The following is a 26,654-nucleotide window of genomic DNA, read 5'->3' on the forward strand; positions in this document are numbered from 1 at the left end:
CTACTTGTTCAGAATTTTTTGAAGCCCATGAGCATACTTTTACCGAAGCACATGATGAAGGCAGATCAGAGTTTGAAACAAAGGATACCTTGTTCTTTCAGCAGGAAGTGACAGTGGCAAATCTTCATGTTTTTCACGATCCTCTAGCAAGTTTGTTGCAGCCAGCAGTGATAGTGTTTATTGCAGTGTTCAGTGATAAAGGAGATCATGGTCAGCTATGGTTTTGGATGCCCAGGGATAGGTTTGTATTGTTGATCATGAGATCTGATTGGGAGAATCAGTCAAGAAGGCATCTGCTTGATTGGTTACATTGGCATTATGATATAGTTTGATAGTATATTGTCTTGTAAGAAACACAGGTGGTTGTCATCATGATTTCAAATCTTGATGGACTGCTGCCCTTCAAAAAGCTTTGTAAGTACCATTTTATTTTCATTCTGCAGCAAGTGTGAAACTGATCTCTCATCTTCAGTTTGGGGCCCGCGGTGAAGGCTATAATTCTAAGGATGGTGATTAGTTGGTGTGAAGTTTTCAGATTGTTCATTTTCTACAAAAGTCAGTTAGTTTGTGTCTTTATAGTCCAAGTCGAATAGAGTCATTTCAAGTTTGGTCATATGTGTATAAGTTGACTCCATCGCCCAATAGATAAGGCACTGGTCTGCTCTCCCAGAGGTCTAAGGTTCTTGGCACCTCCAAGGAGCTGCCATCCCCATTGGAGCCAATGTTAGTGTCGGTCTTGAGCCCTCCATCAGTGATCAATAACTCTTTGCATATGCATTTATAGGTGTCTCATCAGTGTCAGTCTTGCATCCCGCTAGGCATGCCATAACACTGAATGGAGGAGCTGGTCTTTGTTCCCTTCTTGGCTTTGCTGGATCAGGTCATACAACAATGTAATTGAGTCATGCTTGTTCTTATTTTTTGTCTTGAGATCCCATGGTCTTAGGTCTAGGGTTTTGAGTCAAAATCATTTCAAGGTAATGAGTCATGGTCAGCAAGTGCCCAGCAAGCCGGAAGGAATTTTGTACATATGTTTCATTATCATTTTCTTCAGCTACAGCTCACTTTATGCCTTGGATTTAAAAAACCCTGTTTTTAAATCCAAGGTCATGAGGAATTTGTAAAAGTGCCGGCAACAACCCTGGTTCCTTCACTACAGTCCCTCAGGCGGTCAACCTAAAAAAAAAAGAACGGAGTCAAACGCATCAAAAGAGCTCATTTCAGGACAAAAAGACTCTAAACAGTGTTTAAAAGCAAAGCAAGTTGAAAACATTAGAAAGTGGGTTTTAAAGTTAATTTTTTTTTAAAAGTGACCCTATAAAAGCTAATTTCCCTCTCAATTCACTCTTATTGTGCATTTGAAAGTCCAAAAATATGTGTTAGAGGCGAAAGGAGCAAATTCGAGCAAGTTTCTGCAAAGCACAAGTGTTAAAGGTGCGCGCGACCAGTCTGAGACCGTGCGCGACCATCTGGGTGCGCGCGACCAGTTACAGGCCAACGCGCAGTGTTAAATAACACAGGCGCGACCAGTCTGAGCCCGTGCGCGACCAGAACTTCTGTTTGCCCTAAAAACTCACTCAAACGCTGAAATCACCCTCAAATTCTCTCAAGTTATTAAGGTATGCCTCCTCCACGGGTTGTATGATGATGTTATGGTTTCAAAGGAAGGTAATAGTCACAATTTCATGAAAGAAATCAATAGAAGATAGGTCGAATGATGGCTGTTTTGCAAGCATATGTTATGACAGTTTGTTTGTTTTTCAAGGCAATTTTCTTTCCTTATGTCCCTCCTTTCATTTTCCCATGTTAATCACATATGTTAATATGTCATATTTATTGATCTCATTTGCAAATTAACCATACAAACCCTACCCCTAAATCCTATCAAACCCTAGTTCTTTCTAACCATACAAATCCTACCTTTTCCCCATGCTACATGATTAAAACCCTACACTCTCTACACAGCAAATTTGCATATGTTAATACACAGCAAAGTAAAAAACATTGTAAAAAACAAATAAAAAAGTGATGACAAGGCATGCACTCAAAAAATTGTAAAAACAGTGAAATTTGCCATTTTGCATAGCCTCAGAAAAAACAAAGGAAAAGGGTCATCTTGTGTATATGTCAAAGACTTCAAAGCTCAATAAGGTCATGACAAAATTTCATTTGCATAGACATCAAAGAAATCAGACTTGCTGTGGTTAGGGTTTGCAGTAACATGGTATCTTTTTCCCCTCCTCAAAACTCTGTTTTTTCCCCTACCTAATTCCCTATGTAAACCCTAATTCAATTGCTTGTCCCTTCAGTTAAACTCCCTAGGCAATTGAATATCCCTCCCTATGATCAAATCACACAGTGAAACCCTAATTATTCATGGCAAATGAAAAAATAAGGCTGCCTCTGTTTTAAATGAATTGCTGTTACAAAAATTGATTGGCAGCAGACTTTGTTGATGGGTTCCATTATCCCCCCTAAACCTAATCCCTAATATCCTCTATTTTCCCTCATTCCTATGATACAATCCCCTCTCCCTTCCACTGTAAAATGATCACAACAACCCCTTCCCTTCCTCTTACAATCAGAAACCCTAAATCCCTGTTTCCCAAAGCATCAAATGGTCATTTTGAAATTATGAAAAACAAAGCGTGCTCCTCAATGACAGTGAAAACAAATTGAAAATGAGCTGCCTGTTTCTTGTACATGGATGATGCTGCCCTATCCCCCTATGCTTATGACATCCTCCCCTCCATCATGATGATTTTTATTGTCCTTTCCCTTGGTGCTAAAAAATCACAGTTTCCCTAAATAAAGTATTGATTTGCAAATGGTGAGAGATGGAATGACATGTTTAGCATTATGTGATGTTTTCCTTCAAAATTCCCTGTTTATATATATTTTCCCTTTCCTTATGTAAATTCCCTCCCCTAACATTTCCCTCATGATTTTTCCCCTTGAAATCAGCATACTTCTCAGCATTTTGCAGGCAGGGCAGCAGTCATCTTTGCCTAATCTTGTTCCACCTTGCTCAATAACATCTTGTCAACCACTGAAACTAATGAGCAAGGTGATGACCGGTCTTCTTCTACAGAGGTTGAGACACAGCAGAGGCCTCGTAAGGGTGGCAAAGGTGGTCATCATAGAGGTTACATGTTTGCAAGCCAAAAATGAAAATTCTCCAAAGAAAGCTATCGGAGGCCCGGAAGAGGAAGAAAAGGCCAAATCCACTCCGTATCTTGGCTGAAGCATCTCTCACTCATCATGGTACTGATCAGCCTTGATCTAGCATCAAAATGTGAAAATTTTGAGAATTTTGGAGCATTTTGGAAATTTTTGGTAAAATTACAGGTTTTGCCCACGGTTTGGTCTCACCCCGGGTGAGACCATTTTGGAGGACTGCTCGGAATTTTGAAAACTTGGCATTTTTGGAAAGGGCATGCAAAAATAAAAATTACCAATGCTTGGGAGAAGCCTGGTTTTGAGTTTTGAGCCTCCAAAAGCTCAAAATACATCAAAAAAATGACTTTCTGCCCACTTTTTGAGTTGCAGAAAGTGACCTTGGGAGAAATGGTTTTTGAGGGGTCAAATCAACACCAAATTCAGAAATTCCACTTGGGATGGAAAGTAGACAGGCCAAGATTTCCAATGAGCCATCTTGCACCTGATTTGGACCAGTGGAACCCACTCAAAAACAGCTGTGAAGGGGCGCGACCAGAACTTCCAGGGGCGCGACCAGAACTTCCAGATTTGCCAGAATTCACATTTTTGGTCAAAAAACACTGTTTTGACTATGGTTGACTATTTTTACTTGTAGATGATGGATAAATGTAATATTTTCATGGCACTTTGGTAGATTTTATCTTTCTTTACCCTTCTAGAAGCTTCCATGATGTAAAAAGTGAAAAATTAATGCATGGATGAGTTAGCTAAGTAATAGAGGCAAGTTGTTGGGCTGCCTATTTTCTAGTTCTTAGTTTAGAATTAGTTCAAACTGCTCCTAGGAAGCTGAGCTCGACCCCTAGAGGTGGGGAAAGGAGTTAGATGGTCTAGATGGTCTATATTATGCTCTCTCCTCATTTTCATGGTTGGACTCTTGTGTAAGGAAGCTTTATTGTATATTGTGCATCTATTTCTGCAATTGAAGGCAAGGAAAGCCAGGGTTTTACAGACATCTTTGAGGATTCTTGTGGATCTGATTGTTGATGGTGTGTTCTCTACATGTTCTTGTAAGTTTGTTTATGTGTTTCACATTTCTCTTATGCTTCTAAATTGGACAGATGAAGTGGTAAAGTTTGAATTCATGTTTTGACATGCTCAGCTTTTTAGTTTGTTCAATTTTAATGTTTTCTACTGTCTAGAGAGGATTCGAATTGTGTGTTTGCCCTCTTTAGCTTCTCCTCTATCATCTCTGATCATCCATCTCAGATTAAGGCATCAGCACTCATTCCTACCTTGCCCCTTAGATCCCCCTGTGAAAACTGTGCTCAATCCCCGCACCTTGAATTGCACTTCCACCAATTGCCACCAAAAACCCCAAAAATCATTAAATCAACCCCCTTATCAATTTACTAGCCTAAAATCTTTATTATTAATTGGTCAGCCTAATCATATTGAAAGATCTATCGAATCTGAGCCGAGAGAGCCTTCTCATACCTCGTAGGGCTAGCTACGATGTGAAATGGTTTGATGTAGCCTTGAGAGTTTGTCTATCTCAGCCTAGGTGAATTCCAAGCGCTAACAGTACCCTCGACGTCACCAATCTACCGCATATTCCATGCTCGACCTGTTGCGTACGTCTTTGACGTTGTCCCATCTACGATAATCCATAACACACTCCACAAATCAACTATCTAGTCATCGTGTCATCCCCTCCCCTAACTCTTTGTCACCGTCCAACGTCATCCATCGACAACATCTGTTGAACGCTATCCCGATCGAACATTGCCACTTCGCTGCGATTCATCCACTTTTGCGACAAGTCAAACGGTGCAACTGTTGCAAGGCCCCGTTTCATTGGTCGTAGCTATTCAATTGAGTTATATAATAGTTATATAATTATAATTATATAATTATATAATAATAGTTAATGGTCCCAATTTATTATAATAGAATTATATAATAACTATATATTATAAAATTAATTCAATTATATATATATATATATATATATATATTATTTCAAAAAAAAAATTATTATTATTTTAAAAAAAAGGAGAAATAAAAATTTTAGAAAAATGAATGAAAATACTAAAAAAAAATTCAAGGTGTTAGTTATCATTGACATAAAAATATTAAGCAAAACGGGAAGATGAGTTCCATGCAAGAATCACTATTTTGGACTAAATGTCCATTATGTTTAAACGGAATTGGATATACTTATATTCAAAGAAAATGCAATTTAAAATGTCCAAGTTGTGGAAGATTATTTAATACAAAAGAGCATCAAGACAATGACTAGGTGCAAATAAAATGATTAAAGGAAGAAATTGCAAAACTTCAACAAAAAAGCGAAGCATTAGAGAAGAAATATAAAGATCTCGAAGATTGGTTTCATGAAAAATCAACGGAAAGCAATGAAGAAATCTAGCATCTAAGGAACCACAATGAGAAATTACTTTCACAAATAAAAAAGTCCAGGGTTAAGAAACAAAGGCTAAAACAAGAAAAAGAAAGTTCTGATAAGGAACTAAAGGAGAATCTATCAAAAATAAAAATAAAAAAATTATGCCTAAAAACCCTTGATCAAAAACTATTAGAGAAAATTAAAAATTTTAAAAATAAAGAGGAAGATAATAAGGACAAGGTCAACAATTCAAAAAATAGCAAAATTTCACGTTTAAGGAATCATTACCAAGCCTGCCTTATGCAAATAAAGAAGCTTAAAAGTGACAAGAAATCACCAATGACAAGTTAGAACAACTTCAAGTAGTAACAAAGTCTTCAGTCGCTTCAGTCCAAGTTGAAGATAAAGAAACAAATACCGATCTAGTGAAAATCATAACTCAAGCAAAGAATAACCCTCTTGAAGTGAAGACATATTCAGAAATTGCAGTTCAAACGATAGACTTTCCAAATGATGATTCAGTAACCAACTCAACAACAACAACACCTAAAGGAATTCAAGAAACTACCACTAACATGATAAGGGAAAGTCCAACCAAAAAAGTTATTTATCGACATCCAAATCACAAGAGCAGACTTTCCAATCAATCTACATACCAATATCACTGAGAAAATAAACGACAAATTTATGTTCCCAAGAATACTGAAGTTTGCAGAATCCATTCGTACGATAACCATTCATCACAAAATTTGATTCCAGGAAAGATTAATCTAGGATGGTCCAATTCGTTCTCAGTATGACAATTTTGTCTATCACTCAAGTATCATATCGTCTTGTATCAACGAAGATGAAAGTTCAGAAACGAGAAGATATTTTCAGTAAGCTTTGAGGAAAAGGCTTCTTGAAGAGAGAGGCAATGTTATGAATATAATTCATATAAAATAAATAATAAATATAAACATAAAAATAATAATAAATAACAAGTAATTAACTAATGATTAGTTAGTTAGTAATGAAAAGGCATGTCTTAGAGACATGACCGTTCGTGGAAGGGCACCTGCCTAGAGTATATAAGCAGCCCTCATTCTCATTTGTAATCATCCTACATCAATTTTTTTATACAATATACAATTTATAATTACTGTCCTAAAATGGACATATGGTCGTTACAATGAGATTTTCCTTTCTCAAGGAAAATACATTGTGAAGTTGCTCGAGAGATGTGGGATGGTGGATTGCAAGTTTGTGTCTACTCTGACGGAACTCAACTTCAAGAAGCTATGTGGAAGTGTTGCTGGACTTGAATTGATAAACCCTTCTGAATATAGACAACTTGTGGGGGCCCTGATTTTCTTGGTAAACTCTCGTTCGGACATATGCTTCGTTGTGAATATGTTGAGTCAATTTATAGTCGAGCCTCATCATATACATTGGATTGCTGCTAAGAATCTCTTGAGATATCTTCGTGGCACAATCAACTATGGACTGAGATACACTACAAGGAATTTGACGCTACATGGATATACTGATGTTGATTGAGCTGGCAATGTGGTGGATTACAAAAGCACGTCTAGATGTTGCTTCTCATTGGGGTCTACTTCAATTTCATGGATGAGCAAGGAAGCAAAAATTGGTTGCTCTAAGCATCGTCGAGGCCGAATACATTATAGCTAGTATGGTCTGTTGTGAGGCTATTTGGTTGAGGAAGCTCTTTAGCTATTTGAGCACGTGTTGGATACCAATGTGATCTACTGCAACAACTAGAGTGGGATTCACCTTTCGGAGAATCTTGTGTCCCACGACCACTCCAAGCACATTGATATCAAGTACCACTTTATCTCAGATATGTTACAGCGGGCAGCAATAAGGCTCCAACACATCAGGACTGATGAGCAGGTCGTAGACAACCTCACAAATCCCTTAGAGAAGGTCAAATTCTTAGCCTTCTATGAAAGACTTGGAGTCGTGGAAAGACCCTCCCATGAGGGTCCCGCTTGAGTTAGACATTGAGATTTGGGAGCTCTTGGGGACTTGGGGTACTTCTTGGAGCTATGAGCGATCATAGGGTGAGTGGTTCACCTTCCCCTATTGATGCACTGTATACAAGGTAATTGGTTCACCTTCCCCTGTGATATCCCATGATGGTTGACATGTGTGTACAGTAGGCGAATACAAGCAATATGAAAGCAAGTCACCGATACGCCCGAAGTGTAGGAGGATACAAGCAATATGAAAGCAAATCTCATCACCAACTCCAGCCTCTGGAGTTTTGGTGTCTGGAATTGATTTGCAAGTAGTCCCACCCGTGTTGTAGGGTGAGTGGTTCACCTTCCCCTATGAAGGATGACACGTGTGTAGGGTGAGTGGTTCACCTTCTCCTATGGCATATCAGTAGGATCAGTGGTTCACCTTCTCCTGCGGAAGCCCCAACATACATCCTAGCCATGTAGTCTGGGACTCATGCGAAGTACCTCTCATCTAGCCAATGAGTTGGGAAAAGTGGATGGGGACCATAGCATTACAAATGGATGCATCGTGTATTATCGTACTCCCTATGTCTAGGATGCATGGTGTTCAACAACTTGATCTGGGATCAAGTCTGATTGAGGTTCTACCTCTAGACTGACTTTCGTCAGTGAAGAGTGGTAAGGTCTTGTGACTCACTCTCGATCGATTCTTCTTCATTATTCATATCAGTGTTCAGCAGAGCGGAGATGAAATGAGATATCGATGATGATGGATGGATTGGCAGGTGGAATTCTCCCTAGTTGAAAGCAATGTTTTAAAACTCCGACTCGGCCGAGGGTCAACTCCGACTCTGACTCGGTATCGACCTGGCCAGCTCGATTTCAATGATTCGGTCGTTGTAAAAAATACATTAAATATATTTTTTTATAAAAACACATAATTTTAAAGATTTTCATTCATGTTTCCAAACTCACAACATCAGAATATAGATAGAAGACAACATATGATCAAAGTAGGCTCATGAATATATCCATTATATTAAAATGGCACCCAGTGCATTGTCCAATACATACACAATGATGATATAGAGATCAAAACAAAAACACATAACCAAGGAGGCTAGAAATGGCCTCTACAACAAATGTCTGTGACCAGTACTACTGGCTACTGCTAGAGTTGCCAACATCATCTGACTCAGTGTTACTTGGGAGCGGGAGCGAAAGCAAGGAGCGGGAGCGACATTTTCGGAAGCTCCCGGTTTGGGAGCGAATCCCAGAGGAGTTCAACAACCAATGTCACTAACATCAAGGTACATAGAGGGATTGGTGCTCTTAATTAAATACGAGTTCCATACCCTAATACATGACAAAATTCAATGGAAACATTGCAATCTCCCAATCCTGAAATCCTGAAAAACCGATAAGTCTGCTAGATTTTGAATGAAATCTAAAATTCTACTTTCTCCATATGAAATCCAATGAGGTCGGAACCACTCTCAAACATCCTAAGTCATTTCATGGCAATGCTAAAAATTTAAGTAAAAGGATGAAAATGAAGATTAAGGAGAATGTCACTTTTACTTTAAAAATTTAACATTACCATGAATAGCATAGCCTTGATAGGGCAATATGATCAAATACTAGGGTTTGGGAGAGGGGAATGGACCCCAAAGACTAGCAAACTAATTCATAAACCCCTTTGGAGTTCCCCACACTTAGAAAAATTAAAATAAAAATCAAAAAAATGTGTGTTTTTATGGTTCACTAGCCACTATCAGCTACCTAGCCGAGTAGTTACGGATGGTCAGTCATAACTCAGCCGACCGAACCGAATTTTCTGCTGGGTTGAAATTTTTTTTCCCGAGTCGGTTCGGTGCCGGCGAGATCTTAAAACAATGGTTGAAAGGGAGTGTTAGGCCAAATTCCACTTTAGACAACTCATTTGATGGAAATGATATTGCATTAAATTCCTCTTTTCGAGAGGACCAAAATCGACCTAAAGATCATCAAACTTGGACAAGCAGAAATGTGTTTCTGAATTTATGCCACACACGTACAAATTGTTCAAGTCGACCACATCATCATGTAGGCTCATGAAGCCCAATAGACATGTCACTTCACCCTCAACGACTTGTATAAATACAAGTGACCTCTCACCTCATTTGGCATCCTCATCACTCACACATTCTTCTCTCTCCTCCTCTCATTGATTCGTATAGCTATTGGGCAAATCTTCTTAGTCACATGTGTGGCAAGGAGGACGAATTTCAGGACAGAATTTCAGGGCAAAAAATTTCAGATTTTTCTGCAGTTTGACCAATGTTTGACCAACGTTGACTTTGACTTTCTGTGAATCTTTTGACTTCAATTTTAGGGTGAATTTCTATCTCAGCGGGCCGCATTTTTTGGCACAAGAATCAAGGCAAAAGGAGGACTTTGAACTGCATTGACCACAGCCATGTTTGATCACAGGGTTGACTTCAGGTTGACCAAGTTTCACCACAGATTTTATGACTGTTTTGGGCTGACTTTTACCACTGCTCGAGGCCGAGTTTGACTGCCTTTGACCAAGCTTCAAAGGGGAAATTTTGCTACTCTGTTGACCATCTTTGACTTTCTGGTTAGGGCTGAATTTGACTGCAGTTGACTGCAGATTTGACAGGGTTGTTTTGACTTTGATTTGGCAAGTCAACTTTAATTTTTTGTACTCTCTCTCTGCTGAACACTTGATATAGTAATAAGAATTGATCAAAGGGTTTTCCCCACATTGGGGTTTTTCCCTAGCATCCGCCAAAACTGGTGTCCTATTGTCTTGGTTTGTCTTCTGCATTTTATTTTATGTTCTATCTACAATTACTGTCAATGTAATTTATGGTTAATGTGATTGCTATTGGAAACTAATTTGGAAATTGTCATTGGGCTGCTTAAAATACATTGAAAGTAATTGTGCTAAGCATAGAACATACCATTGTTAACAAAATTTAACACATGCGTCCTCCACCAAAATGGCAAGCAATTCGGTGTTTTTTTTGTGGCAAGTTCTAACAGGAAAAAAAAAAGATGCGCATTTCAGAAGCTACATTCCTATGAAGAAGAGCAAGTTCTGAGGCTATACTTCTGCAAGTAAATGTGAGTTTCCTAGTTATATGTCTGAAATAATGCAACATTTTTGTGATGATCTGAGATAATGTAAATCTTGTGTAGAAGAAGATCTGAGATAAATCAAGTTCTTTGTGGAAGATGATCTGAAATAAACACAAGTTCTTTGTGATAGATGATCCAAAATAAACTGAGTTTCCTGAGGTATATGAGCTGAAATTGATGTTGTCTCCTGTGACTGAGATTGATGGATTCTACCATGATGACGCAAAATTTGGAGAGCTTGACTTGGTTTCTTGGAGGTTGAATTCTTGTGTTATTCTTGGGTCTTGGATTTCTCACTTTGATCTGATTCTATAAGAAGAGAAGTTGGTTGGGTTTTCTCCCTTGTGGGGTTTTTCCCAGGCTTGGAGCCTATATCCTGTGTTCATTCTCTTGTGATCTTCTTGATTTGTGTTTTGGTCATTGTTTGATGAATAAAACACAATAAAGATTAATAAGAAGCAAACAACATTCACAAGCAATTATCAAGTAAAGAGAAATCATCCCCAATCTACTGCCCTCTTGGTTTCTCATCATGTACATGCTCTTCAATTTTGTTGTTATTTATGTGTAGAAAATCTCTTCCTATCATTTTAATTTGAAGGGCCTATTAATGAAATTCTTTTCATATAGGAAAAATGCAATGTTAGGAGATTTCTTCCTCTTGCTTTCCTTGCTGTCATAATCATGTTTTATTTCCTTCATCTACTAGATTAATTGTTGAGATGGAATTATAATTCAACCTAATATTACAGCACCTTCAAATTTCTTTCGTAAGTAGCACGCCTAACTCTCCAAGATTAAGTTTTCAAAAATTAATTTCCAGCAAACACTCAAGGCATATTCAATGTCACATGGTTCGGGTTTGAGTTCGAGTTCGATAAAGATGAAGTTTGATTCGAATATGAATTTCCCCATAAAATTCTAATAAGGTTCATCATTATATTTGTCTATATATATATATACACTAAATTAATAAAACATAATTATAATAATACATACTAATCTTTATTATGTTTTCTTAATTTAGTGTTATTATGTTTAAAAAAAAAATTATATATATATATATATAAACATTTATTATTAATAATGTACATATTAACCTTTGTCATATTAATTTATAACTATACAAAAATAAAATTATTAATGTTTAATATGGACTTATAAACTGATATTCTACTATATATGATAAAAATTATATTAATAATAAGTAGTTGATTGATGAGATAAAAAAATTATAAATTATAAATGACGGTGGAGCATGGTTTTTAATATAATTTATAGTAACAATAAATATTTTATAAGATCAAAACATTAGAAATTATAAATAACCGTCAGTCGCATGGTACTTGCATGACAAGTTGTCAATGGATAGATGGAGAATTTGGCTTCCCTTTACCCCCTCCTTCTGCTTGTCGAATTGTCTGTCGAATGGTGGATTCGAATTCCAGGTTATCGCAGGGACAATTAGACGATAAGCAGTCGTCTAGTTTTGATATTGTCTACAGGGGAGGTAGCGTTATGCTGCAATGCCAATGGAATTTGATGCAGAGAATCGACCTGTGTGTCTTGGCAGTATGACCATGACCAACAGAGCGACAAGCTTCATGGCAGTGTGAACATGGCCAACACCTTCGCGCATTGAGTCACCAATCACTTGTTGCAGCAAATGAAACGGTGCCACAGTGTAAATATGAATCCCAAGCCTTGACAGTTGCAAGTTAATCAGTATATTAGAAATGAAAGTCACAGTAACACATTAAAAACTTGGGTTCAATCACACAACAGCACGTGGAAGCAGCTGCTTTCTTCTAACCTCAGCGAACCTTTGCCGAACCAAGTCAAACATTTAAATTTTGTTGGGGTTCGTCAAATTTCGAACTTCAACATTCAAGTTCAACGAACCCTGTGACACTGGCTGAATTGCATCAAATACACCCAAATGATGGATTTATGAACAAGTTCTTTCATCCAAAAGGTTGAATGTGGCAAACTAGCCCTTTAAACTATAGAGCCATCCAAAGTAGTTGACTAGCACATACTAGTTCATTCATTCATGCAATCAATGTTGCATTAATCGTTATCGGGATAATATCGGCGCGAGGAAAAAATCGGAAAAATTCATAATAATCGGGAAATAATCGGAAATAATCGGGAAAAAATCGTTTGGTACAAAAAATTCATTTTTTTTCATTTTTTTCATTTTTTTTAATATCTAAACCATCTACAACATAAAATAAATACATTGACACATAAATATGATAAAGGAACTAATATATAATATGTTTAATATCATTTCTAGTGCTAAAATCACACATAACATTGAATCATGTCCTAAATAGTAAGTCCTGACTCCTGAGTCCCAACTCAGCCTCAAAATATCAACAAAAAAAATAATAATGTATCTCATCATGTCATAATGTCATATACAATAAAACGAAGAAAATAACAAAAGTCTAATCCTATTGATTTCCTCTGCCCCTCTTGCGAGAAAATGCCACAACTTTCCCTTTCCCTCTAGATGTAGATGTTGGTGTTGGTGGAGTTGGCAGTGGAGTCTGCTATGCTCTAGAAGCTGAAGAACTAGAAGTAGGAGCTATAGGAGGTAGACCACGTCCTCTACTAGTGGCAGGGGTAGCCCGGGCAGGTGGTGTCACCTGGAAACATTACAATCTCCCAATCTTGAAATCCTGAAAAATTGATAAGTCTGCTGGATTTTGAATGAAATCTAAAATTCTACTTTCTCCATATGAAATCCAATGAGGCTGGAACCATTCTCAAACATCCTGAATCATTTCATAGTAATGTTAAAAATTTAAGTAAAAGGATGAAAATGAAGATTAAGGAGAATGTCACTTCTTAACATTACCATGAATAGCATATCAATACTAGGGCCTAGACTTGATCATTAAGCTGCCCCATTCAAAAATTATTTGTTTCTTTCAAAAAAAATTGCATTTCGAACATTTAGCATCCCTTATAAAACCTCGCTGCCCTGACTGCCCGCGATAATTTCCGATTTTATCATGATTTTTTGGAAAAAATCACGATAATTTGAAAAGCTCACGATAATTTCCAAAAAATCGGGCAAAAAAAATACTGGCGATAATTTTGAATAAAACTTGCGATATTTTCGTTCTACTGAAAAACTCACGATAAAACGATAAAATCGCAATAATATCATGATTTTCACAACACTGCATGCAATATTTCATGACTACATTAGCCCATAGATTGATAGGCACTGGTCCCATAACATTCGATTTCCTTCGTCCCTCCTCTTCCTTTCCTTTCGTTCGCATTTCCATCTTTTTCATATATGCCAACCACTTTGTTTTATCAAGGCTTATCCTTCATTTTCACCTTGAGCCTCCACTCCATATCCTTGATAACCCTATCTTTAGGGAAGACCCCTTGAGTTAGAGAAGAGCCAACTAAAACAGAGAGACAAAGAGCTACTGAGTTAACAATGGGTAGCCTTTGTAAGTTGCACAAGACTAACCCCTTGTTACTTGATATTGTTAATCAAATGGGAGTGGTAGATTTTTTTGTAGCAAGTACCATGTGGGAAATTTTGCGGCCATTAACAGTCGTAGGTATTGTTGTTTAAGAGTTGTTCGAAGACTCAAAGTAGCTAACTTGTTCGGGGCATGGGCATCCATAATCATTTTTCTTCCCCCATGGAGAGCCAACCGAAAGTGAGAAGAAGAGCTGCTGTGGTGACAGTGGGTGGCCTTCCTCAGTTGCACAAGACTAGCCCCTTGATGTAGGGGTGTTATATTTTCTTTTTTGGAACACTAACATCTAAAAGCTTGTAAATATTAACTGCTATGGTTCTAAGATATGGAGGCTTATACCTAGATACTTATATTTTTTAAATATTTCTGATTTGTTGAAGTTTGCTTCTAAAAATGTTTTTATCATATTTTGAAAAAATGAAAAAGAGACAACAGGCCAACTTATCAACATAATAGGCCTACTGGACAAAATTGACATGGGGATAAAGGCCCAGCAACGCATCAAACCATTGAAAGGCAATGAGAGAGAGAGTCATTTATCATTCCATCTAAAGCATTCATCAATGCAAAAGCAGTGCAATCATAATGACAGATTTCCAACCCGTATTTCACAGATTCCAACTATTTCCTCATCCCCAATTATTGCAAGCTATGATTATAGCAACAGAAAGGGAGATATGCACAATGTATATTCAAAATCTATAAGAAGCCAAGTTGGGAGAAATCACATGCAATTATATAACGCATGATGAACTGTGCCAGTAAGCATATTTCAACTTACAAGTTACAATGGTGTCAAAGATTATCACAAACAACAGAACTGAATAAATAAAGAAATAAAATGAATCAATACATACTCTGACCAGTCTACTTACCTCTTTTTTATCATAAGGTAGAAGAAAAGGATCCCTAACACTCAACCCAGCTGCAGCTGTAAGTACAGGGTCTAGGCAGTGAAAAACAGCTCCCATAATAAGCATCTTTCCAAGCCTAGGCTCCACTGGAAGCATGGACAAGTGGCGCCCTGCCAAATAGAAAACATAATATAAGGCTGAAGACATGAAGTAATTTTTACGTTTAAGTTACAAGGAACAAGTAAGGCCCTACATGGAAGAGATAAGGACCACAACATCAAATGGTAGCATAACATTATCAATTTTTAAATTAGGTAGTGTCTTTGTGCAGAATTAATCATACCAAGATTTGTTAGGTTTTCCTTGTCATCAAGAGCTCCAATTGTCTTCAAATATTGAACTGCATTTTGAACCTAAACTCAAGATAGATGGGGATCAGATTAAAAAATAGAACGAGGAACTGAGAACCATACCAGGCATAGAAAAAGTATATATACATAAAGTAGTATGATGCATCTAAAGAAGACCAGAAATATTGATTCCACAAGCTCTAATGCAGCCCACTAATAGAGAGGTACTGATGACAGGCACACAATTGACACATTAACTATATTTTTGATATTGAATAGAGGCATGTCCATCAATTGTGTTTATAAAGAGATATAGTAGGGACATGACCTTACATAATACATATTTGGTCAATGCATTAATTGCAATGCATATTGTTTATGTGGTATATTAATGTCACTCCCTCCAGATATGCCTTGTCCTCAAAGGATGAGAAAGGGCAAACACTGATATTGAAAATATTCGTTAACCCAAGTCGCTTTGTCAGTGTAAATTCCATTATTTAATAAGATCATAGAATTTTTATAATGCAGGGACTCGATTCTGGTTTTCAAAATTCCTTTGGATGCAGCAATGGGGGGAGGCTTTGACAGCAGCTGCAGCAACTGTAAATGCATGGAAAGTGAGATCACAGACAGCAGAGTTTCTTTTGCAGACAGTTAGAAAAGGAAATAATCAGGACCAAAAAACCGAATATATGCCAAAAGGGGGAAAAATGGAGTTCTTGATCAGAGAAGATGCACAAAACAGGATCCTTCAGTTTAATGGTCCAAGAATACAGGTGTTGGAATTGATGGGTCAAAGAATAAATTATGTTTACCTAAAGTTCCCTCCCATGAAGCTAAATGCTCCTGAAAATGGGATACAGGCTGCCATAACATTTGATTTGCCTAAACCAGAAAAAGTATGGGTCTATAGCTAAAGAAAATCCAAATGAAGATGATATGTTTACAAAGCAGGCAATTAACAATAAAAGAAAGGCTCGGGACCATATGTTGCAGCGGAAGACCATTCAGAGACAGTTCTTCAAAATGAAATGTTACATCCTGTCACTGGAACAGGTCAAGGGACTGTTTGAAGATTTCAATTGGGAAAGCTGCGGTACCTGTAGTTGGCTCCTAAAGCTGCAGATTTATCTGTGTAGGTTAACAGCTGTATGATTTGAAACACAAACAGAATCAATTACTCCTCAAGGCTACATGCCTCTACATTACAATAATCTGCTTATGCTACAGTAGCACTCTTAGACTGCATATAGGAAATGCACAATCATGACCACCTCGTTCTGATACCACTTGGTAGAGAGCTACCAAGCACATACAAGCAATTGACTATTTGACACAATCCATGTACTTAACATCCATATCGTGATATTGATAATGAATGATGGATGAGTACAGGCCTGTCCATCCATTGTGTGTGTGTGTGTGTGGGCTTGACCCTTACATTAATACATAATTGTTCAGTACATTAATTGCAATACATCTTGGTTATGGGGTTTATTTCATCCAATGCCTCTAAAAAATTCTAGGATAAAAACACAAACTGCCAGCAGCGCATTACATACCGAGAGAGGTTCAGGAGGTTGCAAAGCCCTGGATAGGAACTCAACAATGCTTCCAAGCTGCAAACTTTTGATTTGCAAACAAAGAGACTGTAAAGGTGTTCTAAGAAGCTCTGGCAATTGATATTCTGCCAGAGCATCATGAACACATCTTGGATATAGATGATAGCATTCCCCTGATTGGACACGGCCAGCCCTGCCTTTTCTCTACAAACAAAACGAAAAATTAGTGATCCCAGAGCAACAAATCAGACTGAGATACCTTATTCAAAAACATGAAGAAATGAAAATTGTTTGTAAAATATTTCCTCTGGTAAATGTGGATCAGAATGCTATAGGTTTTGCTGCATAGATTAACAATCAAAGGACTCCGTGCATCAATAATAGACTCATTCATCTCAAACACTGGTCTGTTCACATTCGGAGATTGCATTATTTAAAAATGCAGCAACAATTTGTACCAATTAATAGTTATTGACATAAACATGCATTTATAGTTTGTAAGCTTCTACAATAACAGTCAATGCACTTTTGTACTCTGCAAGATATTTAATAATAGGTCATTTATAGTCTGTGCTTGCTTTCCAGATTACTGAAAAATGGGAAGCAGGAACTGTGCTAATATGGATCTTTTAGTCCCATGCTTTCCGGATATGGAAACTCCTTATGGAATGTTTCCCCAGATCCACCTTATGGGGAAACTAAGGGAGATGCAAGATGGGACGTTTCCCATCAAATTGGAGGTTTTAACATTTTGCAGAGGGCACCTGGGCACTCCTGCTTGAAAAGGGGAAGCCATGACATGCTACCCCACCACAATTTTTTCCCAACAGATTTAGGAAAAGGCAAAAAATTAAAGAAAGAGTCACAAATTCAACACCCTACACAACTAGAACCAAACGCATTATAGAAAGCCTAAAGCACATGCCCACTTATCATTATCAATATAGATGTGAATAATAAATATTATCCCGTGATTCTATTGTTCATACTTGTGATGGTTTTCATATATTTAATTTTTTTTATTATTTAAGATTTCGGACAGAGTCACTGACAAATGCCTATTTATCATTATAATTATTAATGTGAAATTGTGAATATGCATTCCATGTTTCACCATTCATTTTCTGACTTGTCATTGATTTTCATATATTTAATTTTCATTTTAGGAATTTGGACAGGCTCTCCTGACATCTCCAAAAAATTTAGGGGTGCTTTCACAGGTCCCCTAGATGATTTTCCACGTTCTAGAATCCCAGCCCTGGAAGCATGATGGAACATTGTCTTTTAGTGAAAATAGTAACTTCCAGAAATGCCCTACATCTTGCATCATTTGGACAAATGAAATTACCTGCCTTGATATAATGGAAGGTGATGATCAAAACCTAGTTCAAGCCGTAAACTCATTCTTATCTTCAGCCACAAAGTCTTTTCCAAAACCACCAGATATCATATGCAACTAGTCTTCTTTATATGTGAAGGACCAAAAATTGAAGTAAATGAAAACATGAAACTTCCAACACAGGTTTCATCCATGTCAGTAGCAGAGACAATCTTGGAATATGGCAGGGCATGTGATCGATGTTAGGATATTAATGATTGTTTTGTCCTAGCAGTTAATTCCATGTCATATCATCAATCCAGGTTCACGGAATTTATGCCATGTCAGAAATCCGTGTCAGTATTTCTCATGTTATAAGTAGCCTAGTCAACAAACTGCCAAAATATGATTAATTAAGATAAGCAACCCACTTAATGCATACCGCCCCTTTGTTAAGGATGCTGTCTGATTTAATCAGCAGTCTGGAAAAGCCCATTCAAAAGAATTTAAACCACCTTTTTCTTCAGATTCAATATGCATCAAATTTAATATAAAAAATAATCTGCTCAATTATCGATTTTCATTGCCACTTTCTGTGGGGATAGAGACCTCTATCTGCTATCATGGATTTCAGATCTAATTTATTATTTCATAATCCATGTGAACACAAGTAGTCACAAGAGTTCAGAAAATCAAGCACAACGTTTCGTGTCTGACCAAGCGGCTAGCATAGATACCGAAAGCTTTCAAAGTAGTGGGGAAGAGCATATAGTGTTAATGTTCCGATTTTAATAATAAAGCAAGTGAAGGAAAACTCCTTGCAGAATTTACCAGTTCCTCTCTTCTGCAAGCCCCTACCATCTTATTTTCCATTTATCTTTTTACTGTGCTTATTGCCTTTACCTCATCAAATAGTTACCATATCCTCCTTAAGGCACTCCACACCCACATCTGAATCTTTGTGGAATCTTGCAATCTCAAATGCGTATCAAATTCTTGGGATTTTTGTGTGCTTTGGATCAAATCCGTTGTCTAGCTGCATGTTTTAAACAGATTTTACCATCATCTTTTAGGATATCTAGACACTTTGGAGTTAGTTAAATTCAACTTGGTCTAATGTGTCTATTAGCTAAAGTGTTTTTCTTAGTGTGTTTTCTTAGTATGCATTAGTTGCAATGTAATCCAACGCTCATGGTATGGTCTCGACATAGAGTGATCTGATGTTGAATTTCTAGGTGCAATAGAGACTAGATCAATTTTCTTTCAGATAACTACTTCCAATGATACATTTTTTACTTCTTAGAGCATTCAAATCATCAAGCAGTTAAACATGAGAAAATTTCAGCCATTAAGCACAATAGAGCAGTGCAGATCACAATGAGACAATGAAACAAGAGACACCAAAATTTTCTTGGGACAAAACCCCACAAGGGGAAAAACCCGGTCATCTTTCCTTATGAGAAATTGTTCAATTCAATCAATTTGTACATCTGATTCTTCCAGTAAAAATATCAAACTATTGACCTCATTCAATGTCCAGCCAAATCAAGTCAAAGGTGAGAGAGAGTCAACATTCTGCTCACTGGTCAAGTCTGGTCAAGGGGCCGAATTTCGACCTGCAGCTCCTAGTCAAAAGGCCAATTTGGTCCTGCAATCGCCTCAGAAGTCTCGGTCAAATTACAGAATTTGACCTGTGGTCAAAGCTCAGAAACAGCTCCATAAATGCGGTCAACAGATGGTCAAAGGTTCCAGAATCTTCTGCCTTCTTCCTCAGTCAAAAATTCAGTCAAACAGCAGCAGAAAGGACAGAGTCAATGTTGTTCAAACAGATAGAAGACTTTGTAAAACTCGCTGGTCAACTTCTCCTCCTCCTTCACATGTGTGGACAGAATGCTTCTTGAACAGATTTAACTTGTTGAGATGATGCCCAATGAGGAGGTCAAGTCTCTTAATTTATATGAGGTTGACCAAGTGGAATAAACCCAAGGGTCACACCCCTTCATGAGGTGGGGCCGACCTGTCCATCATGGAGCCTACATGAACCATACATACAAAAAAAACAAAAGGAAAAAAAAAAACTTTTTTTTTACTTTTTGACTTCAAATACTGACCGCAGTCACACATTTTCAACATCTGACAGGTCATATTCTCCTCAATACTAACAGCAATTGATCTATGGTTTAACACCTGATTGGTCCACAATCTCTATTTATAGAGCATGGAGGGTCATCGCTGATGATCAATTGTGATAACTCCTATTCGTAAAACAAAATTCTTTTGCATTAATAAAGTTGCCTCCAGTGGCCATGTTGGCTGCGGGGCCGTGCAGTGTTTCCCTCGTAGAGAATTTTAACCACATAAAAATATCGGCATTACAAACATTGATCTGGTTGTGTGAGTGGTTACTAAAGGCATTCATCCTATATGGAATACAATGTTTTCCCAAACATGGTATGATCAGAGCCCATTAGAAAAATTGCTCTTGTTGGTGATCGAGATCTTGAACCTATGTTGTTGAATTTCTAAGATCTGCTATTCCAGTACCATTTTCGCCTGAAAATACTATTTTGTTACATTTGAAACTTTGTTTTTAGTTAAAAATGCATTTCATTTCATCCAAAAAGGTATTTCTTCGCCTGAGATACAATATCTTTTGTCAGATATGGAGGTATACAATCTAAATTGCACATTTTTGAAAAGAAAAATTATAAATTTCATATTTCAGTTCTCTTTATATTCACAGTTTGCAACTCAATCTAATCTGCATAAGCTCTTTTCCCTGCTTGTTGTTGAAATTCAGATAGATGGTAGAATTCCTTATCATGGTAATTACTTGTGACAGATCTGAATTCTCTTCTTAGTGTTTACTTGTTTAGTTATGTCATCAAGCAATTACACATTACCAAAATATCGAGAACATAATGCACAAGAGACAAAAGACACCAAAAATTAGGCTCCAAGCGAAGGAAAAACCCCACAAGGGGGAAAACCAAATAACAATCCTTCTTTTATAGAATCAGATCAAAATGAGACAACGTCCAAAACTTCTACCAAAACTCCATGTCCAACCCTCCTCCAAGACACCTCCAAAGTCAAAAGTCAACATAGATCAAACTAGACAGCTTCCTGAAATGTCTGGCCTTCCTGAAATCTCCCTCCTAAAATTTCGGGTCTGTAACTAGATCAGAACTTCAGCCTTTCCTCACAAAAATTCTTCCACATGTGTGAGCTCTTCCTTCCCTTCTGCTTTGTCCTTTCTCCATTAGTTTGGTGCAGAAGATTGTATGATGATGATGATCGAGTGTCCCTCAAAGTGATCAAACTCTCGTCTATATATCTGTCCAGGAGGTCGAATGGGTGGCAATTGGAGGCCCAGGCTGACTTGTTCCCAAGGAAGGCCGACTTGACAATTTTGTTGAACTTTGACTCAATACAAAATTCTTCTTTTCTTTACAAAAGTCGAAATGGGACTTGACACAAATACATTTTTCTTTTTGATTCATAATAAATTCTTTTTGACTTTTGACTTTATAAGCATGAAGAATAAGCTTTAACCAAAAAAAAAATAATAATAATGAATATAATAAATATTTTTTACGATGCAATTACATTACATTATGAAGCCCGATACTAGTTACATTTTCAATACTCCCTCTTGTTGAGAAATCAAGGGCATTAAAGTGATCAAATTCTTTAGATAGATTTCTCTTATACTTTGACATTTGCTTGTGATTGTTCTTTACTTCTTATTAGATTTCTTATAATTTATTATGTTTCTTTCATCAAGATAAATGCCAAAACAATGAAGATTACGACAAGGGACGCAAGGTGTAGGTGCACAACCAAGGCAAAACCCCTAGGTAGGGGAAAACCCAGTCAAGAACTCTTCCTTCAATAGATTCAAAATAAGTTGAGATGACCAAGACCCTTATTACCTAGACCAAAGACTCCTTCCATCCATCAAGTCAACCTTGTTCCTAAGTGACATATCATGCTTCAGTTCTGAGTCCTATATTCAACATTTCATTTCTGCAAAGATGTGATACCTCAGTCTTGTAACACTTTGGTCCTTCAATATTGTGATACCTCAATTCATTCCTATGATCATACCAAGCTTTTGATCATGTAGTCTGACAGACTTCAGTCTTATATTCATGTTATGCTTCTTTCCTGCAATTTGTCATGCTTTGGTCCAGTAATAGCTTAGTGCCTCAGCATGTAATATCGCAGTGCTTCGACCCTGTAATCAATACTTTGATCCTATAGAAGATCTTAATCATTCTTCCCTTGCTATCTCTGCAATATATCTGAACCTCTCTAATATATCCGAACCTCTACGATATCTCCCTGCTATCGAGTTCACATGGGTATTTATAGTTGTTTCTAGCTGTAAATGTACTGACATGAATAATTTGTGGAATTCGACTTGTAAAGGATCAATCTAGAGGTTGACTTGGAAGTTGACTTGATGGTGGAGGTTTTGACATGACAAAATAGATTTTTATCTTTGACACCATGAAACCAAGAAGGGATTCTAATATAAAAAAATTAACTTTGACTTAAACAAAAATACTAGAAGCCTACAATGGAGGCTTGACTTGTGACCATTGACCCAAACATGAAATCCATCCTTTAATAAGTCAATTTAATAATGATAAAAAATTCCTTTGACAATTCTATTACATCATGACTCAAATACAATTATGAAGACCAGCACTAGTTACATTCTTCAACACTCCCTCTTAACTAGGGAGGTATTCATAATTACATACATATAAAGGTACATGGAAGATCTCAAAATGAAATGAACTACGAAGAGTTCTAGCACACTCAATGCCACGGACTAGATACCTGACCAAGGTAATCTTTCCGGGTTGTGTTGGAAATACTAAGAGGGGGGTTGAATCAGTATTTATTTTCACTTGTTATTTTTACCAATTAGATCACTTATAATTAGAACAGAAAATGAACAATAAGAAAAAATACTTTTATTAATCTCTTTTTTACAATAAATTCAATACAATAATGTGTAGGGCTCCAACCCTAGATGAAGACACCAATCTTCAATCTCCCAAGCTCCAACCTGTAGTTTGCCAAGCACTAACTTGGACTTCCCAAGGCTCCAACCTTGTCACTTTGAGGCACCAACCTCTAGGGCTCCAACCCTATCTCTAGTATAGTCTCCAACCTGGTCTCTTGAGGACTCCTATCCTCTAGGGCTCCAACCCTATCTTCCAAGGCACCAACCTTGTCTCTATGAGGCTCCTACCTCTAGGGCTCCAACCCTCAACTTCCATTCGTCAAGATAGATTTAATGATTCTTCACGACTCCCAATATCTTCTTCAACGAGCCCTGTCTATCTTTATCAATGCCTCCTCCAAATTACTTCATCAATGACAACCATGTCGTCTCAGAAGGTGTCACCACTTCTCTTCATATTACCCATAGTCACCTCATGATTGCTTCAATGCATCGCGGTCTCCAATGATATCTCCAAGACCTTCAAGGTGTCTTCAATCAAATCTTCAAAGGCTTCTTTAATTATTCTTCGAGAACTACTTCAAGGTTTGACTTCAAATAGGGTGGCAAGGCTCCAAGGATTTTCTTTAAGGATGCTTGCTTGGAGGTGTTAATAGATTTTCTTCACAAGATAACTGACCACAGGCTAACCGAGGTTTATTTGTTGAGGCTATAGGTCTGAGCTTTAGCAATGGTCACAGTCGTTGTCCTAAATCTTTCCACAATCATGAGCCTGAATGGAATGTCTGAGGGACAGGTCCTTTGCAATTTTGAGTTTTCAAATTCACTGATCCAGGATCTTGACTTGTTGTCTGAGCTTCATGTGTTATGGCAACAAGTTTGTTGGTCAAGAGATAAGCTCCTCCAATAGGTGGCTGTCCGAGTTACTTAAGACTGTTCAACTAATTCGAGCTTCACAATAGGTGTTTCTACCCACACAGATCTATCCTCCACTTCACAGGTCTGAGGCTGTAATTCTTCCACGGGACTATAATCCAGGATTTAAATGAGCTCCACTGTTCTGAGTCTTAATGTCCGAGCTTCTACAAGATTGTGCCTTCACACAAGCACTGCCCACGGGTTGCTTTTAGCTTTCACTTTGCCAAGTTTTCAAACTCTCTTCAATAGATCATCCAAAGATACAAGACCAAACCGCTAGCACTGTTACTTCAATATGACTTTGAGGGTCCTTTAATTTTGTTTCAATGTTTTGTCCAATATCACACAAATCTTGCAAGAGTGATACAGTAAATCTAAATGTCACCACAATTTTTTCAAGCAAATATCACAGTAAATTTGTAGTGGATATCTTCACAATTCTTCAAGCTTTCAAGAAGTTTAATGTTCATGTTGTAAAGTGTCCCAAAAGTTACACAGTCAATGAATATACTTCAAATTCTTCTTCTAAATAGTCGCAAAGGGTCCAATGGAGTCTGCTACAGGATGCACGAAATTGCAGAGGACTCTAGATTGAAAGTATTGCTTCAATTAAATTGCAGTTTAATGCTTCAACATGGCTGAGAAAATATCAAGTCTGGAATAAATTACGAATAAATTACCTTCACAGTTCTGTGCAAAAAAGAATCCACAGGTCCGCTTGAAGAATTCTACAGGGCCGCATACTGTTAAAGGTTCAAGTTGTTGTCATTATCTATCTAGAATGAATTTTCATTCCATGCAAAAAGACTCCACATGTCCGCTAAAGAATTCTACAAGTCCACAAATGAATCCATCAATCGAATCTCCCGAATTATCTTCACGACACCTATAATTTTTCCTTCGTATTTTGTCTTCCTTTCTCAGATTCACCAGATGTGAACTTTTTTGTCTACTTTTTCTTCGTTGACGGAGACACACTTGACCTGAATTGAAGCACATGTTTTTATACGAATTTAATGCGAGATGTTGCCTTGGGCCGACATACAGTTGTTGAGGCCAACATTTTATAATGATAATATTTTAATTTATTTGGGGGGAGAATTAATATAATTAAGGATTGTCACTTACTTTAATAGGATAGGTTTATTATATGATAGAGATAGTAAGAAATCTAATGGAATGGTTAATAGGAATAGGTTATTCAAGGCATGCTTCAGCATGTGTTGCCATCCAATTAATGCTAGGGTTAGGACATCATGGACTTGGCACCTAGGGTTTCTTCCCAGTGTTGGGGTTTTGCCTTAGGGTACTATAAGATAGGGTTTTCTCACCTAGGGTTTGCACAACATATAGGGTTAGGGTTTGCTTCTAGGGTAGGTTTAATCAACAAGGAATGCTAGATAGGCTAGGACTTCCAGGGTTATTCATGTATTACAAGAATATTTGACATCTCCAACAATGCCATATTGACATCACTGACAACCTTCACCAACAGGTGGGACTAAGATGGACTCAAGCTTTCCGCCACTCTAGGTACCATCAGGCTTGCTAACCATCAACCCAGGGATCTAGGTGCATATCCAAGGTCAGAGCTCCATGACCAATGCCATCCTCCCTCTTCGGGATCCAGAGATCAACACATAGGTCGGCCAGATGTCCTCTCAAGCATCCGCCATTAAGTGCTTCATCTCTCCTAATAAATTAAATTGGATATATCCATTTTTCCAAGCATGCTTCCAAAGTCTTCAACCTTCTTATGGAGAGATTTACCTGTACAAACACAACCCCAATTAATAAGCTTTCGAATATATATACAAGTAAACACAAACCTTTGGGGTCCTAAATCACTCTGATGTTGCTTATATAATCATCAAGTTGTCAAATACATATTTTCAGAAGCTTTCTTCTTTCACTTATTCAACAGCACCAAATACAGCCTCAATACTTTGCAAGTCTATCAACAGTACTTTCAATCTTCGATTTTATTCTTTTTTTAAGGTATTCACTATGTCGTCCCTATCAATTGGGGAGATGTACCCCTCCTTCTATCCAGACTCCCTCTCAATATCGAAGAATCTTCATTCTTTCTTATGGCATCTTTATCATCATTTATAGCTTCCTTCATCATGCTCATCATTACTATCGAATATCTTTAATTACAAACATCTTCAACATCTTGAATATCATGTACATGCAAAACTTTAATAGCAAGTATAACGAAATACATATAGAAGCATGAAGTTAACTATATCATAATGGAAGCATCAAAACATTCAAACTTTAGACATCAAATTCCTAAACTTAGTTAGGATCATAAACAGCAGGAGACACATACTAGACTTCAACTTCTTGCTAGCAACTCAATCAAGATATTAGTCTCATTATATCTAGGGCCTCAATATTACTTTTAGAGATATATGAAAGACCCAAACACTAGATCCCATCTTCGAGACATAAAGCCTTAGACATCAACAATTCA

At 37.3% G+C, this 26,654-nt stretch overlaps 1 protein-coding gene across 1 annotated transcript in view; it reads right to left on the reverse strand.

The window, feature by feature from the left end:
- LOC149231046 (DExH-box ATP-dependent RNA helicase DExH3-like) overlaps nucleotides 1-26,654 on the reverse strand; it is a 223,537-nt gene that overhangs the window by 61,762 nt on the left and 135,121 nt on the right. The window contains exons 12-14 of the mRNA XM_089379101.1: nucleotides 16,959-17,162; nucleotides 15,387-15,456; nucleotides 15,065-15,213 (exon numbers count right to left, since the gene is read on the reverse strand). Of these exons, the coding sequence (XP_089235227.1) occupies nucleotides 15,065-15,213; nucleotides 15,387-15,456; nucleotides 16,959-17,162 (423 nt within the window). The remainder of the gene's footprint in view (nucleotides 1-15,064; nucleotides 15,214-15,386; nucleotides 15,457-16,958; nucleotides 17,163-26,654) is intronic.

This window comes from Pinus tabuliformis, chromosome J (genome assembly GCF_031772625.1).
Source record: "Pinus tabuliformis cultivar Carrire ecotype Pingquan chromosome J, CPIR1, whole genome shotgun sequence".
In the NCBI taxonomy this organism is placed as follows: domain Eukaryota; kingdom Viridiplantae; phylum Streptophyta; class Pinopsida; order Pinales; family Pinaceae; genus Pinus; species Pinus tabuliformis.